This window comes from Spermophilus citellus, assembly GCF_964194105.1.
Source record: "Spermophilus citellus genome assembly, chromosome: 2".
NCBI lineage: Eukaryota > Metazoa > Chordata > Mammalia > Rodentia > Sciuridae > Spermophilus > Spermophilus citellus.
In genome coordinates, this window is record NC_138183.1 from 203,868,757 (window position 1) to 203,883,284 (window position 14,528).

Below are 14,528 nucleotides of genomic sequence, written 5' to 3' on the forward strand. Positions count from 1 at the left end.
GTTTTATATAAATTGAATTATAAATTGTGTATGGTGGCACACACCTATAACCCCAGCTATTCAGGAGGTTGAGGCAGGAGAATTACAAGTTTGAGGTTAGCCTGAGCAATTTAGCAAGACCCTGTGTCAAAAAAAAAAAAAAAAAAAAGGTCTGGTCAGTGGTAGAGCACCCCTGGATTCAATACTCAGTACCAGAAAATTAAAGCATGTTGTAGCATCGGTACTACCTTACAGCATCAGACCTTACTAAGGATTGGCACTTTGTTCTTTTTATGACTGAAAGACATTTCACCTTATGCATAAGCCATATTTTGTTTATCCACTGATGGACATTTGGGAATTATTTCTACCTTTTGGTATTGTGAATCATGCTGCTATGAACATGCCTATACACATAATTGTTTGAGTATCTGTTTTCAATTCTTGGTATATTCTTAAGAGTAGGTTTACTGAATTCTATGGTAATCCTATGTTTAACTTTGTGTTTGCATCACTTTATCCCATCAGCAATGCTCACAGGTTCTAATTTCTCTACATCTCTGTCAACATTCGTTCTTTTCTTGTTTTTATTATTTATTGTTTTCTTATAGCCATCTTAGTAGGTATGAGGTAGTACCTTATTGTGGTTACACTTTTCTACTGACTTAATGAGTAATGATGTTGAGCATCTTTTCATATGTATGTTGGTCATTTCAAAGTCTTTGAATATATGTCTATTCAAGTCCTTTGACTTTTTCTTTTCCTTTTTCCTTCTTTCCTTTTTTTCCTGTAATACCAGGGATTGAACTCAGGGTTGCTTAATCACTGAGCCACATCCCCAGCCCTTTTTTATATTTTATTTAGAGACAGGGTCTCACTGAGCTAGTTAGGGCCTCACTAAGTTGCTGAGGCTGGCTTTGAACTTGCGATTGACTTTCTTTTCTTTCTTTTTTCCTTTCAACTTTTCAGTGCTGGGGATTGAATCCAGGGCCTCCTGTGTTACACCACTGAGCTACATTCTCAGCCCTGTTTGTCATTTTGTGGTTGAGTTTACATATTCTGGTTAATTAATCCCTATCAGATATAAGATTTGCGGACATTTTCCCCATTCTATAGACTATCATTTCCTTTTCTTGATAATGTCCTTTAACTCACAAAAGTTTTTCGTCCTTCACTGCCACTCCCATATTGGAGATTGAACTGGGATGCTTTACCACTGAGTTTTGTCCCCAACCCTTTTTAGTTTTTATTTTGAGGCAGGGCCTAAATAGCTTAGGTCTTGCTAAATTGTTGAGGGTGGCCTGGAACTTGCAATCCTCCTGCCCAAGCTTCCTGAGTTGCTGGGATTACAAAGCATGTGCCATGATGCCCAGCAACTCACAGAAGTTTTTAATTTAGATAAAGTCCAATTTTTTTTGGTTTGTTTTCTGCCATATCTAAGAATCCATTGCCAAATTTAAAGTTATAAAAATTTATTTCTATGTTTTCTTCTAAGTATTGTATAGTTCTTGTATTTAGGTCTTTGATCCATTTTGAGTTAACTTTGTAGTGGTAAGTTTTTCCATTTTGCTTTTAAATAAATTATTATTTTATTTGCAAGTATTAGTTTAAATTATTTTAACTTTTTAAAAAAAATTTAAGTTGTAGATGGATACAATACCTTTATTTTATTTATTCATATGCGGTGCTGAGGATTGAACCCAGTGCCTCCTCACATGTGCTAGGCAAGTGCTCTACAGCTAAGCCCTTAACTTTTTTAAAAAAATAATCAGAGTTGTACTGCTTTCAAGCCTAGAATCAAATGTTATCTACCCTTAGTTATATTTCATCTATTAACTTCTATCTTCGGTAGACTGCTAGCCATTTGCAAATGGCTGTTTCGTAGCATAGGGATTTTCAAATATCCCAAGTTTATATTTAAATGCACTGTGTTCCTATATGCATGTCAACATATTTAGCATACACCAAAGCTGTACTTTGCTTTTCAGACAACAGCTGCCAAGCTGCTGAAACTGATAAGCACTGACAAGGCAGCCTGATTTCTGAGTCTGGCTGAAGGCCATACCATCCCCCAAGATAACCACCATTACCTTTCACCAAAAAGTGAGGGAGTAAAGCAGGTCCAGATTTGTTTCACTAAAGGCCAGCAAAAGCAGCAAGGCTATGCAAAACGATAATGGAAGAGTACGTAAAGTAGATGCTCATCTTTTTTGCTTTAGAAGACAAAATGAAGCTGAAAATTAGTGAGCAAAGCTTATCAGCCCAATGTTCCTACAGTGGGTTGTTGGGGTAAGCGGTTGATCTGTACATTCATTTTAAGTGTTTCCTGTGGTTAGCCACTACAGTTCAGAGAGGCAGTATGAGAGTTGGACTTGACCAAATTTCCATAGGCAGGGCTAGAGTCCTTTCAAATTGTCTCTACAATCCCTAACAAAGGAGACTAAGAGCTGTGGTGAATAATTCCCTGAACTGTTGCCAACTACTCAGTTACTTAAGAAAGAAACAAAGATATTGGCCCTTGACGCATGTCTGACTGCCCCACATTATCATTCAGTCTTATTACTCCTACTTCCCAAATATGTACACTTCTCCCCATCCTCACACCACCCCTAGTAGTCTGAACCATTATCATCTTCCACCTAGATTATTGTAATACATTTCCAACTGGTTTCTGTACTTCATTGATTCCAGACTCTTTCATTTTTTGTTTTCTTTTTCTTTCCTGTACTGAAATACTTCTGAAATAATGTAAAATGCAGTTCGGTAAGCCAGGGCTGCCCTACCACTGTGCTACACCCCCAGCCTCTTGATTTTTAATTTTGAGACAGGGTCTCAAAAATTGCCTTGAACTTGAAATCCTTCAGTCTTTGCCTCCCCAGCTGCTGGGATTACAAACCTGTGCCACTGTGCCCAGCTGGTTCCAGGCTTTTTGTATATGTAAAACTTAAAAACAGTAAGCTGGTTATTGCCCTTTCTTAAAGTTAAATTTGTATAGCAAACACACTACTTCTGCCTTGAGTGTATGTTTGAGGTGCAGGAAAGAGAACTTCAAAGATAAATGATGGAAAGTGTCCTACTGTTGCTTTCATATGTGTGATGAGATAAATGATTGAAACTTGGCATTCATTTGAAGTACCTCTGACATTAGTAACTACAGTATAAATAGGTACTGTCAGAGTTTGCAGGCTGCTTTTTCCTAGATTGCATGTTTAGTGAGCAGGACTGGCTACATAATTTGCAGAGCCCAGTGCAAAGTGAAAATGTTAGACCTACTGTTGAAAAATTATTAAGAATTTCAAACAGCTTTAGCAAAACTTTTAACCAGGTGCAGACTCTTGTGAGTGCAGGTCTTGTGCAACTGAACAGGGTGCATGTCCATGAAATTAGCTCTGTTGGTGCAATTAAGGTGAAGTGTGTGTATGCAGATCATGAGATATAAATAGAGATTATGGTGGGACTAGGCCCTCTCTAATCACTCATGGGTACCCCTACTGCACAGCATCCCTTCTCATTCTTCTCTAATTCATCTACCATAGCCAATAATCAAAATGGTCTTTTGTTTATTTATTTATTTGTTTGTTTTTTTGCAGTGCTGGGAAGGACCCCCAGGCCTCCTACAAGCTAAGCATGCTCTACTACCAAGCTACACCCTCAGTCCCAGAATGATCTTTAAAATGAATACATGATCTTTTAAATAAATGTATATTGGATCATATCTTTCCTGTCTTCAAACTTGTCAATAACTTCCCATGTAACCATAAATAAAGTGTGAAATCTTCAGTGTTCCCAAAAGGTCTTGTTTACTCTGACCCTGATGACCTCTTTACTTTTATTTCATACCACTTTACTTTTATTTCATACCACTTTTATCTCTTACTCAGTAAGTTCCAACCAAACTCCAGGGGTGTTCTACCACTGAGCTACATCCCTAGCCCTTTTTATTTTATTTTGAGACAGGGTTGCTAAGTTGCAACCTCAAGCAGACAAGATTGCTAAGTTGCTGGCCTCAAACTTGAGATCCTTGTGCCTCAGCCTCCTGAATCACTGGGATAATAGGCATCACTATCATGCCCAGCTATCATTTTGCTACAGAGCACAGCTTGCTCTCCTCCCCACTCTGCCGACTGGGGATTGAACCCAGGGTTTGCAAGTGCTCTACCACTGAGCTACATCTTCAGCCCTAATGTACTAAAAATTTTTCTATCTCTGGGCATATACTATTTTCTCCATTTGGAACATTAGGTCACCTGAGTCATTGGTTTTCCTTTGGAACATTACTGCAGTTTATAATCCATCATGTATTTATTCCTGTGAGTATATGATTACAGCTGGCTTCTCCACTAGGCTGTAAGTTTGTTGAGGGCAAGAATGATGGCTACTGTATGTTTAGAACTTAGCAGAATGCTGCACACTTAATACATGAGCAGTAAATATTTGTTGAAGGAATGAATAAACTTTCAAATCATACAGGCTCATACGTTAAATTTCCTTCTCTCTTATAATCTGATAGTATAAGATCCCCACCTGTAGGCAGGTACCTCTCCTTAACACCATTCTCTTTGGCTAGAAGTGACCTTAAATGTCTAATCATGCTTTCTATCATCCATTCATTAAGGACATTCATAGAAAATTTCTCTTGAAGTCATTTTATTTTGTTCTGTTATTGTTTTTAGTATAATATATTTATGCTTATTACTTTCTCTGTGTTCTTTTTCATTTGTCCAGCAATTTAACTTCCCTAATCTTTAAAGAGATCTGTCCTCTGAATTGATCATGGACAAGGACTGACTTTCTGTCTGTTTTGTGCAGAAACACAAAAGTGAAGCATGGGTTTGGAGGTATAGCCCAGTAGTAGAGCACTTGCCTAACACATGTGAGGTCCTGGGTTTGATCCCCAGCACCAAAAACAAAACAAAATAACAACCACCAAAAGAAGAAGAAGAAGAAGAAGAAGAAGAAGAAGAAGAGGAGGAGGAGGAGGAGGAGGAGGAGGAGGAGGAGGAGGAGGAGGAGGAGGAGGAGGAGAAAGGGTGAGGAGCACCAAAAACATACTTTTCTTCATGCTGATGCTCGGAAAAATATTGTGCACTAAAAGCAGAGGTTAACTGCACTCCCTGACCCTGCCACTCCCAGATATAAGTTAAAGAAATGGTACTTTTTATTGTGTCAGAGATTTCAACTTGGTCAATCTCCTGAACTTGTATGCCTATTTTATACTTTAATTGATTTTATGTATATGTCCATTTATGGAAAGAATCTATATTTTTATTAGTTCCTTTGAGAAGTCAGAGATATCAAAAAAAGTTCCCTGGCCTTTATATCCTGCTTTAGTTTTCCTTATGAGACCAAATCTGCAAGGCTGATTGTGTCCTTTCTGTAAACTACTTGATGTTATGATTTCAGGATGCATCTTGAAACTTGTTTTCAAGAGAATGTTGTAAACAACCTCTGAACTTAACAGACATTTTGAGCTACATGAATACTAAATGCACCATAAAATTTCCTGTTTTTAAAAAAGAGGCATCTGCAATCACTATGCAATGTACTCCTCTACTTGTGTACTACTTGTGTTTTAGTTATTCTTATTAATAGTTATTTCCCATTACTTTTCTGAAAGAGTTAAGTATGATTACCCTAACTTTAGGGATTGTGTCCACACTGTTAACTGAGAAACCACCACCACACAATTTTTTAAATTCCAAACATTATTGAGAATAATGCTTGACTTTACGGCCTAAAAAACTCAATGAGAATGTAAAGAAGAAACTGAAACACCATCATTCAACAAACTTTCAGTATGTATACTTATGTTTGTACATACCATGTCAGGATATACACATTTATTACAATGCTTTGGGAGTTTATTTATAATTTCACCTTCAAAATTATTTGGTGTACACACACAAAATTAGTGGGTCTTCATTAACCAGGATTTCTTTTCTTTTTTTTTTCTCTTTTCCTGCCAGGAAGATATTTAAGATGTTTCTTCCTTTCCTTCCTTCCTTCCTTCCTTCCTTGTACTGTCCATGGTCAGTGGGAATCTACAATCATTGCAACTTGAATGGAGGAAACTCTTGTGTTAACAAATCACCAGAAAGAGAACTCCTGTGTTTTTTTTTTGTGTGTGTGCTGCATTTATGTTGTTGTTGTTGTTTTTTCCTTTAAGGATGATTAAGTAAGGCAACTAGTTTCCACCGGGTGGGGGGTGGGATGGATGTCCAGATTTGGCAAATTCATTATCTTTTTTGGACTTAGGCCCTAAGATGTTTTGGGGGACAATCTGACCCCTGCTGCCCCACTCAGGCACACACACACTTTCCAAGATACGGATTTTCTAATAAAATCCTCTGAATTGCCAATATAGGAATTAAAGAAACTTTTTTCTTAAGTGACAGACCTGCAAATTGCCTGAGAGGCAAACAGCACCCAGGCTGATAAGACCCGTGCCAAGGCTCTCAGGTGGGAATCCTGGCACAGACGTGACGCCGATGGCGCAGACACTGTAGCTTGATGGAGCCAAGCCACTGCGTCTGTTTCCACCCCTGGATTATTTTCCTTGTTGAAGCCGCCTGCAGCTCAAAAAGACGTCTGAGCCAAGAGCACGTTTCAAGATCATGGCTCGAAGCTAGAACTCAATTTCCCTCAAAGAATCACCGTCTACCTGAAGGACATTAGCGAGGAAGTAACGAGGTACAGCCGCAGAGTTCTATGTAGACGGAACCTCTCAGGGTTGGTGGGGACTGGAAGGAACGAGTCCAGATCACGGGACCGTCCCTGGCAGTGGGCCAACGCCCAGCTGTCCTTGACCTCCTGGGCGCAAGCTGGGGAAATGAAAGTAAAACCTGATCTGGTGCGGACTCAGCTGGAAGCTGGTGACAGGTAGGTTGCATCCTTAGAGACTGACAGCCCATCATCTTAGACAGGATCTGTGTGAAGAAGATCCTGGGTACGAAGTGAAAGGAAGAGACGGAAAATGGGAGAGAACAACAAAAACAATAGTTAGACTGGGGAGGCTTCTGGAAACAGCAAGCGAACAGTAATACCTGCTGTTTGCGGTGCAGACAGACCAGCCGCCTGACGTGCCGGTCTCTGTGGTGACGGTCCTGAGGCCAGTCAGGCGACCTGAAACGCGCCAATTCGCCGCGCTGCACCCACCCCTCCAACCCTGAGCTTTCCAAGTCCTTACCAGAGCCAGAACCTGGAGTCTGTCCCCGGCTCTCAGTTGGAACTCACGTCTAGTGATTCCCTCTGGCAAGAGCCCTCATAATAACCTTGTCGCGGCCATTTCTTCCCCAGGTGCAATGTCCATGGTTCAGTCCTGAGAGTGAAAAGGAGGCTGAGCCAGTATGCTCAGCCCAGGAACATTGTGGACAAGGTCGGGGGATCCAGTTCCCTGAATCTCAGACTGATTATGGCAGGGGAGGTGGGGAATTTGGAGATCTGCAGGGAACACATTCTAGATGCGGACACCAAAGAGAGACGGTGACTTGCCCATGTCCGAATTGTCAGGGAACAAGGACAAGAAGCCAGTTTAGTCAGTGGTCTCACACCCTGGGCCTCAATTTAGTTGCTGGACTTCAGGACATTTGATTGGGGTTGTGAGTGACAGGACACCAGAGACCCACATGTAAAAAGTAGGGAGCCCCACGGGGCTGAGCCTTTCCTCCCTAATTTGGCCCCCAGAAAGTAAGCAAGAAAGTGAAGTGGAGAAGCTGGGAGGGAATAGCACAAATGGGTGACAAACGTGTTTGAACTGATTCATCATGAATAGGCACATATCCTCGGGCGGGGGCTGGGACTCTTCTCTCCCCCTTGAAGAAATGGTGACCCCAGCCTAGAAGAATGCACGCCGCAGCGCCCCAAAGCACCTTGCTTGCTTGCCGAATCGAGTTAGGACTCTTTTGCTTCCTACATTTAGTGTCGCTTTAGCCAATACACTTCCCCTCTCTGAACTTCAATTTTATACATGGTGAAAAGGGGAAAGTAATGCTACCTTCCTTCCCTAACTCAGGGGTTAGTATAAAGATCAAAGGAAATCGGAATGTGGCTGTGCTTTTAAACTGTAAAGCGATTAACATATGTGAAGCGTTAGTGTGCTCCCTGGCAGTCAATCCTCACGTTTACAATGGGTGGATGAAGGCAGCCAGGTTATAACCTTATAAGGCATAATTGGATTACAAAGGTGGGAGGGAGATAAAACTGTATCTTTCTTCCTAATTTTGGTTATTCCCGTATTTCCAAATAGGCATGTAAGTTCTGAAACTTCGGATAACTACCCCCTCCAAATCCCAATTCTCGATTCAGCCCTTCCGAGCTTTGTCCTTATTGCGAAATCTCAGTAGCCCATCCAGAAATCTCGGGCCTCAGCCGCTCTCGGGGGCTAGCGTCCCACTCTTCTCTCCTGGGTTCTTTATCCGTACCCTGCCCCGAGGCTCCGCGGGAGTCTGGGGTCGAGTCTAGGTCAGGCGCTGAGCCGGCAGGGGGCGCGGTCCACTTGAAGCCACAGCTCCCCAGGTCCCGGGCTCAGGCCACGGGCAAGGTCCTCCGGCTCTAGCTCTAGCAACTGGATGCCAGAAGGCCCCGCACTGAGTTGTACAGGTCCTGGGATAAGAACCCCACCCCCACTCCCCCCAAAAAAGTTTTCCCGGTCTTCCTTCGCCCCTGCTTATCACCTGTACCCATGTCAGAGAATTAGGTTTGTGGCAGTTTCTCCACCAATCTCCTGGAGCCCATCTCTGAGCCCTCCGGGCACAAGCACAAGACTCCCCCCAACCCCACACTCAAGGGAAAGCACTGCGCTGGGGCGCGCGCGCGGGAGGAAAGGGAGGGCGCGAGGGCAGAACAGGCCCCGCCCCCTCGGCTCTTATAAAGCGCAGGAACCAGTGCTGGCCACTCAGTGGTTTCTTGGTGACACTAGGCAGAACAGCTTCAGCCTTACCTCTTCTGGCTTCTCATCACAGTCTTGGACTTCGGTGTTTTGCTACTGCCAGACAGGGACGTCTCGGACCTTTCCCTCTAAGAACTTGGCAGATCATCCCTTCAGCAGGTAGGTGCCATAGGCCCAGCGAATTAAAGCGGGAGGGGGGAGCATTTGCCAAAACCCGAAACTGGGAGCGCTGGAGGAGGAAAATAACTCACTTTGGGTAATTCTCTGCGGGGTACACCCCGCATCTCCGAATCCCGCGCATGCATACAGATGGAGCTCCAGAGACCTAGTCTCCTCTGTTTCACAAACCAAGTTTCAAGCATTGAGCAGGGAACCTCTGGGAGCCTGGTGCTGTGCAGCTGCTTCCCCTGTGGGGCGGGTCATCGGCGGGTGCAAACGCCACTGGCGTCGCTGAGCCCAGGGGAGATAAGCGTCTAAACCAAGCAGAACAAGGGGCTGAGACTGCCCGCTCCGGGGTCCCCCCGCCCTCCGGCTGTGCCCGGCCTGGGCGGTGCAGCAGACCAGGGTGCTCATGCTCGTCCTCTCTACTTTTCCAGTGTCTGTGCATTGCCAGAATGAAACTGTTTTCCGTCGCTCTGATGTTCCTGGGCTCACTCGCCTTCCTAGGCGCCGACACTGCTCGGCTCGACGTGGCATCGGAGTTCAGAAAGAAGTAAGTCCTGGCAGCGTCTTCCCCAGTCATGATACCTGGCAGACGAGGGAAAACTGATCGTTGGTCTCGCGGGGGTCAGAAGTGAGTGGGAGGGCTGAGGATGTAGTCCAGGGATAGAGAGCTTGCTTAGCATTCTCGAGGCCCTGGCCTGGATCTCTAGCACCGTAAATAATTTAAAAAATAAAAGAGTGAATGAGAATGATTGCGGGCGGGAAGTCGCTTGAACTTACCCGAATTGCCTCTGATTGTGTTTTCTAGATGGAATAAGTGGGCTGTAAGTCGAGGAAAGAGGGAACTGCGAGTGTCCAGCAGCTACCCCACCGGGCTCGCTGACGTGAAGGCCGAGCGTGTCCAGACTCTCATACGGCCCCAGGACGTGAAGGGCGCTTCTCACAGCCCTCAGATCAGGTAACTATGCCCGGTGCAGGGAGGGGGATGTGCGAGAGGAGTTATCCCTTTCCTCTGTCCTGGCCCTGGGCATACAGGGGCTGGATTTGCAGCTCGGATATCGGAGCAATTTACAACTCCCTCGGGTCCTAGAATAACTCTCGTTCCTGATGACTGGGGCCAAAGCCCTGCTTGATAGGGTCTCAAGTAGCCTTCTTTCCCGTTCCCAGCAGTCCGGACGCTGCCCGCATTCGAGTCAAGCGCTACCGCCAGAGTATGAATAACTTCCAGGGCCTCCGGGGCTTTGGCTGCCGTTTCGGGACGTGCACGGTGCAGAAGCTGGCACACCAGATCTACCAGTTCACAGACAAGGACAAGGACGGTGTCGCCCCCAGAAGCAAGATCAGCCCCCAAGGCTATGGCCGCCGGCGCCGTCGTTCCTTGCTCGAGGCGAGCCAGGACCGGACTCTGGTGTCTTCCGAGCCACAGGCACGCGCATCTCGGGACTCCCGGGTGCACCAAGTGCTTTCCACTCTCCTTAGGATTTAGGCTCCCGTGACAGCATCGAACAGTCGCGCAAGCGTCCCACTGGCGCCTCCCAGAGCAGAGGACTTCGGGGGAACAGGCTGAGACAGTCTTGCAGATACCTGGAGTCCAGAAGGCACCGTTCGGCCTCGAGCCCCGGCATTGCAGAGCCCCTTCTCCTTCGGGGCTGAGCGCTCTCTTCACCCCATGAGACTTGGGTGCCCAGGGAGGGCAGAGGAATCCGAGGGAGTGCCAGACTCAGGGAGAGGAGAAACTAAGAAATAAATGCTGAGACCTTGGGAGCAGGGGTCTGAGCCACTGCTTTGCCCGCTCACAAACTTATTTCTCATGGGGTGTCACCCTTCGGGGCGCAAGCCCCAATATTACTTGAACTTTACAAACCTAGAGAGGAAAAGTGCAATGCGTGTTGTACATACAGAGGTAACTATCAATATTTAAGTTTGTTGCTGTCAAGATTTTTTTTGTAACTTCAAATATATAGAGATATTTTTGTACGTTATATATTGTATTAAGGGCATTTTAAAGCAATTATATTGTCCCTTCCCCCTATTTTAAGACGTGAATGTCTCAGCGAGGTGTAACATTGTTTGGTTCGTGGACTGTGTGTGTGAGAGCGCGTGCATGTGTAAAATAGAGTGCCTGGTTACTGCCTGTGGAAGAAGGAAACATTGTGTCTCTATAATCTATTTACATAAAATGGGTGATACGCGAACTGCAAACCAATAAACTGTCTCAATGCTGATTCATTCTCGATTCACGCATCCAAGCAGGGAGGGTCCTGCTCCCGATTGCTCGGAAACTTGGGGTCTAGCCGCCGGTATTGGACAGGAGGGATGGAAGTGAAGGTGCGAGTTGACCGGTCAGAGCTCTGACCTAACAGAGCTTATTTGTCACGAGCTCCATGAGGGGCGCGCAGAGCGCGTGTCCTGGGTGCGAATCAGTTTCGCGGAGACGCCCGAGGTCACCGCCTAGCGTGGCGGCCAGGAGCGGCTGTAGGATGAGCCTTAGTGGGGAGGCGAGACTGGACTCCCCGTCTTGCGCAATCGAGGCCCAGTTTTATGGAATTGCTCATGGAACCCTGAGCGAAAGCGTTCCTGGGATAGTTGGGTGTCTCGAGGCTTCTAGTGAGGAGTTTACTCCGGCAGCTGTGAGTGTCAAAATTAAAAGCTACACCAGCAAAATGTTCGTGTATCTCGGGAACTAGCACCCTAGTCCTCTCTCCGCTTTAGCTCCCAGCAAGCTGGTAGGCCCGTAAGCGAGCCTGTGGCGCCCCCTGCCGACCGCCTCGGATTGGCCCCAAGAGCCAAGAGGCAGTACGTGCGGTTTAATAAGTTCTCCTACGTGGGAGTCAGCACACAGCCTTAATGAAAGAGGAAAGAAGAAAAAAAAAAGTTTCCAAATGCCAACCAGCCCCCTCCCCCTTCGACCTGCACCGCGGCTTGCTGTTCTGGGACAGTGACTCAGCGCCCACACGCTGCGCAGCGTGCAGCTGCTGGCCGCAGGCGGGCTGGACGGACGTGCCGCCGGAACCGTGCGCCTCGGACGGCCTGAGACCTTCATTGTTCCGCCTCCCCCTTGCAGCTCTCCTCTTCCTTCCTCCTACCGAAGCCTTTTTCACCCACCCCCCTTCTCTCTGGCCTTTCTTTCTCTCTTTCCTTCCTTCCTGCTCCTTTCTTTATGCCTTATCATCTTAGAAGTTACCCCCAGTTCCGAGGCTAGATGCTAGACATTGAGTGACTAGGACAGGGGGCACAGGAACTGTTAGGACAGGAGGAGAAGGTAGGGGGAGGCAATGTCTATGGAAGAGGCGTACCTGATTTTGATTTTCTTGCCCGGTTGTCTCAGCCAACATCCTGAAGACCGCATTCTGTCTTTTCTACAAAGTTTCTCTAGCCTTTCCACTTCAAAGCTTCAAAGGGAGCTTAGAAATTTACCTGTTGAGGAAAGTCTAAAGGTGGTTTGGAGGATGGAAATGTTTCCAGAATGGCTTACCTCCCTTTGGGGCTTTTGCCTCTATTGCACATTATAGATCCCCTCTGAGAATGGCTCTTCCTTGCAGAAGCAGCATGCATACACACATGAACATGTAGATCCTAGGACTGAGTCGACAATCTGATTCTGAAGCAGTTTCTTTCTTCCTTCCTCTCCTCCTCCTCCTCCTCCTCCTCCTCCTCCTCCTCCTCCTCCTTTTCTTCTTCTTCAATTTTTATTTATTTATTTTTGACTGGGGATTGAACCCCAGGGTGCTCTATGCCCCAGCCCATTTTATTTTTATTCTGAGATGGAGTCCCACACTAAGTTGATGAAGTTGGCTTTGAACTTGTGACCCTCCTTAGCCTCCAATTTACTGGAATTACAGACTTGCTGGGATTACACTGCAACTGGCTGCAGTTTCAGTTTAGGAGAAAGAAGACCCTAGAACATGAAATTTCTATACAAGGCCTCAGTTATTGGCACCTGGCTGTTGATGAGTGTCCATCTTAAACAGATTATTATTCTGTTTGATCTTAACGGTTTTGTGAGGTTCACCAGAATTGAAGGGTTTATGAATGCAGCCACAGACTATCGTGTCCTTAAGGACCTCTTAATAAATATTCACTTGGAGAGAACTCTGTGCTAGGCACTGGGAAAGTACAGGATTATGAATGAAGGAGCGACTAAAAACACCATCAAGGAATTTCTGGGCCAGGAGTGAATTTGGGGTGGTCTGAAGGGGCTACAGAAACTGCAAAGAACTGTGAACACTTCAGCCTCACAGACAGTGGCTAAAGACCAAACACTTTCCCTCTTCCTTGAGCAGCCAGGGTTTGTCCCATCCCCACAGGGCCCTCCAGCCAAACCTCACATTGGCAGACCTTCAGCCACCAGACCAAGCTGCCAAAGGCAGGTTGGGCACCAGCTTGGGGCTGTTGTAAGCGGGGAACAGGCATCTAGCCTTCCCTGAGGAGTCTTATGACTTCAGGGAATCTGAGGCGAGTACAGCTCAAATGGTGCAGCTCTGAGAAGGGAGAGGCAGCTGCTCAGCTGGAGTCCTTCCCACTGCTAATCCTGTGACTGCAGACATTTCTGAGGAGACAGAGACCCTCCTATGACCAATCTGGTACATGGTCAGGATTAGCTGAAGGTCACCATCAAATCTGAGGCTTCTTTGTAAGCTATTCAGCAAGGCTTCTGGAGTTTTGTTTGTTTGTTGTTGTTGTTGTTGTTGTTTTTTCCACAAGGTGCTGAGCTTATCAGGATAGGATCTCTTGATGCCAAGAACACATCATTTATCAACAGTGATGAGTCATTTGTGAGCTGATTCAACCTGTCCACAGCTAAGAAGTAGCTATTATCTGCAGCTACTGTTGCTGGCTATGTGATGGTACTATCCATTTGTAATCAGCCAAAGGTACCAGGCCGTTCCTCTAAGAGCTAAACAGCTAAGATTGGAGGGGAGTAACAGAGGGGAATGGAAAGCAATTCTTTTTTTTAGCATGAGCTTGGTGTCAGATATTCTACTAAGCACTTTATATACCTTATCTTATTTAGTTCTCACAGCAGCCTTGTGAAGTAGGTGTTATTATCTCTGTTTGTAGATAAGGCAACTGAACCTCAGAGACATAAAGTAACTTAGCCAAGGTCACACAGTGACTAATAAATGGGGGAGCCTGGATGTGCACCCAGGTGCAAGGGTCTATTTTGATGCTCCAGAGCCATAAGGAGTAAAATGGAAAACTTTTAATATTTAGGTTCTCAAGCCAGATGTCCCCATGAGTCCCCTACTACTGGGATGGTTTGGGTAGGTGATTTACACCTGTGGTTCTATAGGGTTTACAGAGGGCTGGTAGGACTGGGAGGAAGAATTGCTTCAACAGTAAGCTCAGTGCATACAGAATAAATAAGTGAAGTGAGTTTTAAATTCTTGGTCCTGGTTTGAAGCAGGGATTATAACTCAGGAATAGCCTTTTCTCCCCCTGAGCTAAGCCACTGACCTCTTTGGTTTGTATTGCCAAATATAGTTAGAACATACACTGA

General features: G+C 45.6%; 1 protein-coding gene across 2 annotated transcripts; it reads left to right on the forward strand.

Moving 5' to 3' along the window:
- Positions 1-8,866: 8,866 nt before the first annotated feature.
- ADM (adrenomedullin) lies at positions 8,867-11,253 on the forward strand. 2 transcript variants are annotated; one of them, XM_081281264.1, is made up of 4 exons: positions 8,867-9,025; positions 9,463-9,578; positions 9,837-9,986; positions 10,199-11,253. In XM_081281264.1, the coding sequence occupies exons 2-4, from the start codon at positions 9,481-9,483 to the stop codon at positions 10,512-10,514; spliced, it is 564 nt and encodes a 187-aa protein (XP_081137390.1). In that variant the 5' UTR covers positions 8,867-9,025; positions 9,463-9,480; the 3' UTR covers positions 10,515-11,253. The 2 variants fall into 2 exon arrangements, with proteins under 2 accessions (XP_081137390.1, XP_081137389.1); XM_081281263.1 differs by having other exon boundaries at positions 8,868-9,025; positions 10,196-11,253.
- Positions 11,254-14,528: the final 3,275 nt, after the last annotated feature.

Coding starts and splice junctions, on each gene's coding strand:
- ADM (XM_081281263.1), top strand. CDS start 9,481: ATGAAACTGTTTTCCGTCGCTCTGATGTTCCTGGGCTCACTCGCCTTC. Junction 9,579..9,836: donor GCATCGGAGTTCAGAAAGAA/GTAAGTCCTGGC, acceptor TGTGTTTTCTAG/ATGGAATAAGTGGGCTGTAA. Junction 9,987..10,195: donor TCTCACAGCCCTCAGATCAG/GTAACTATGCCC, acceptor TCCCGTTCCCAG/CAGTCCGGACGCTGCCCGCA.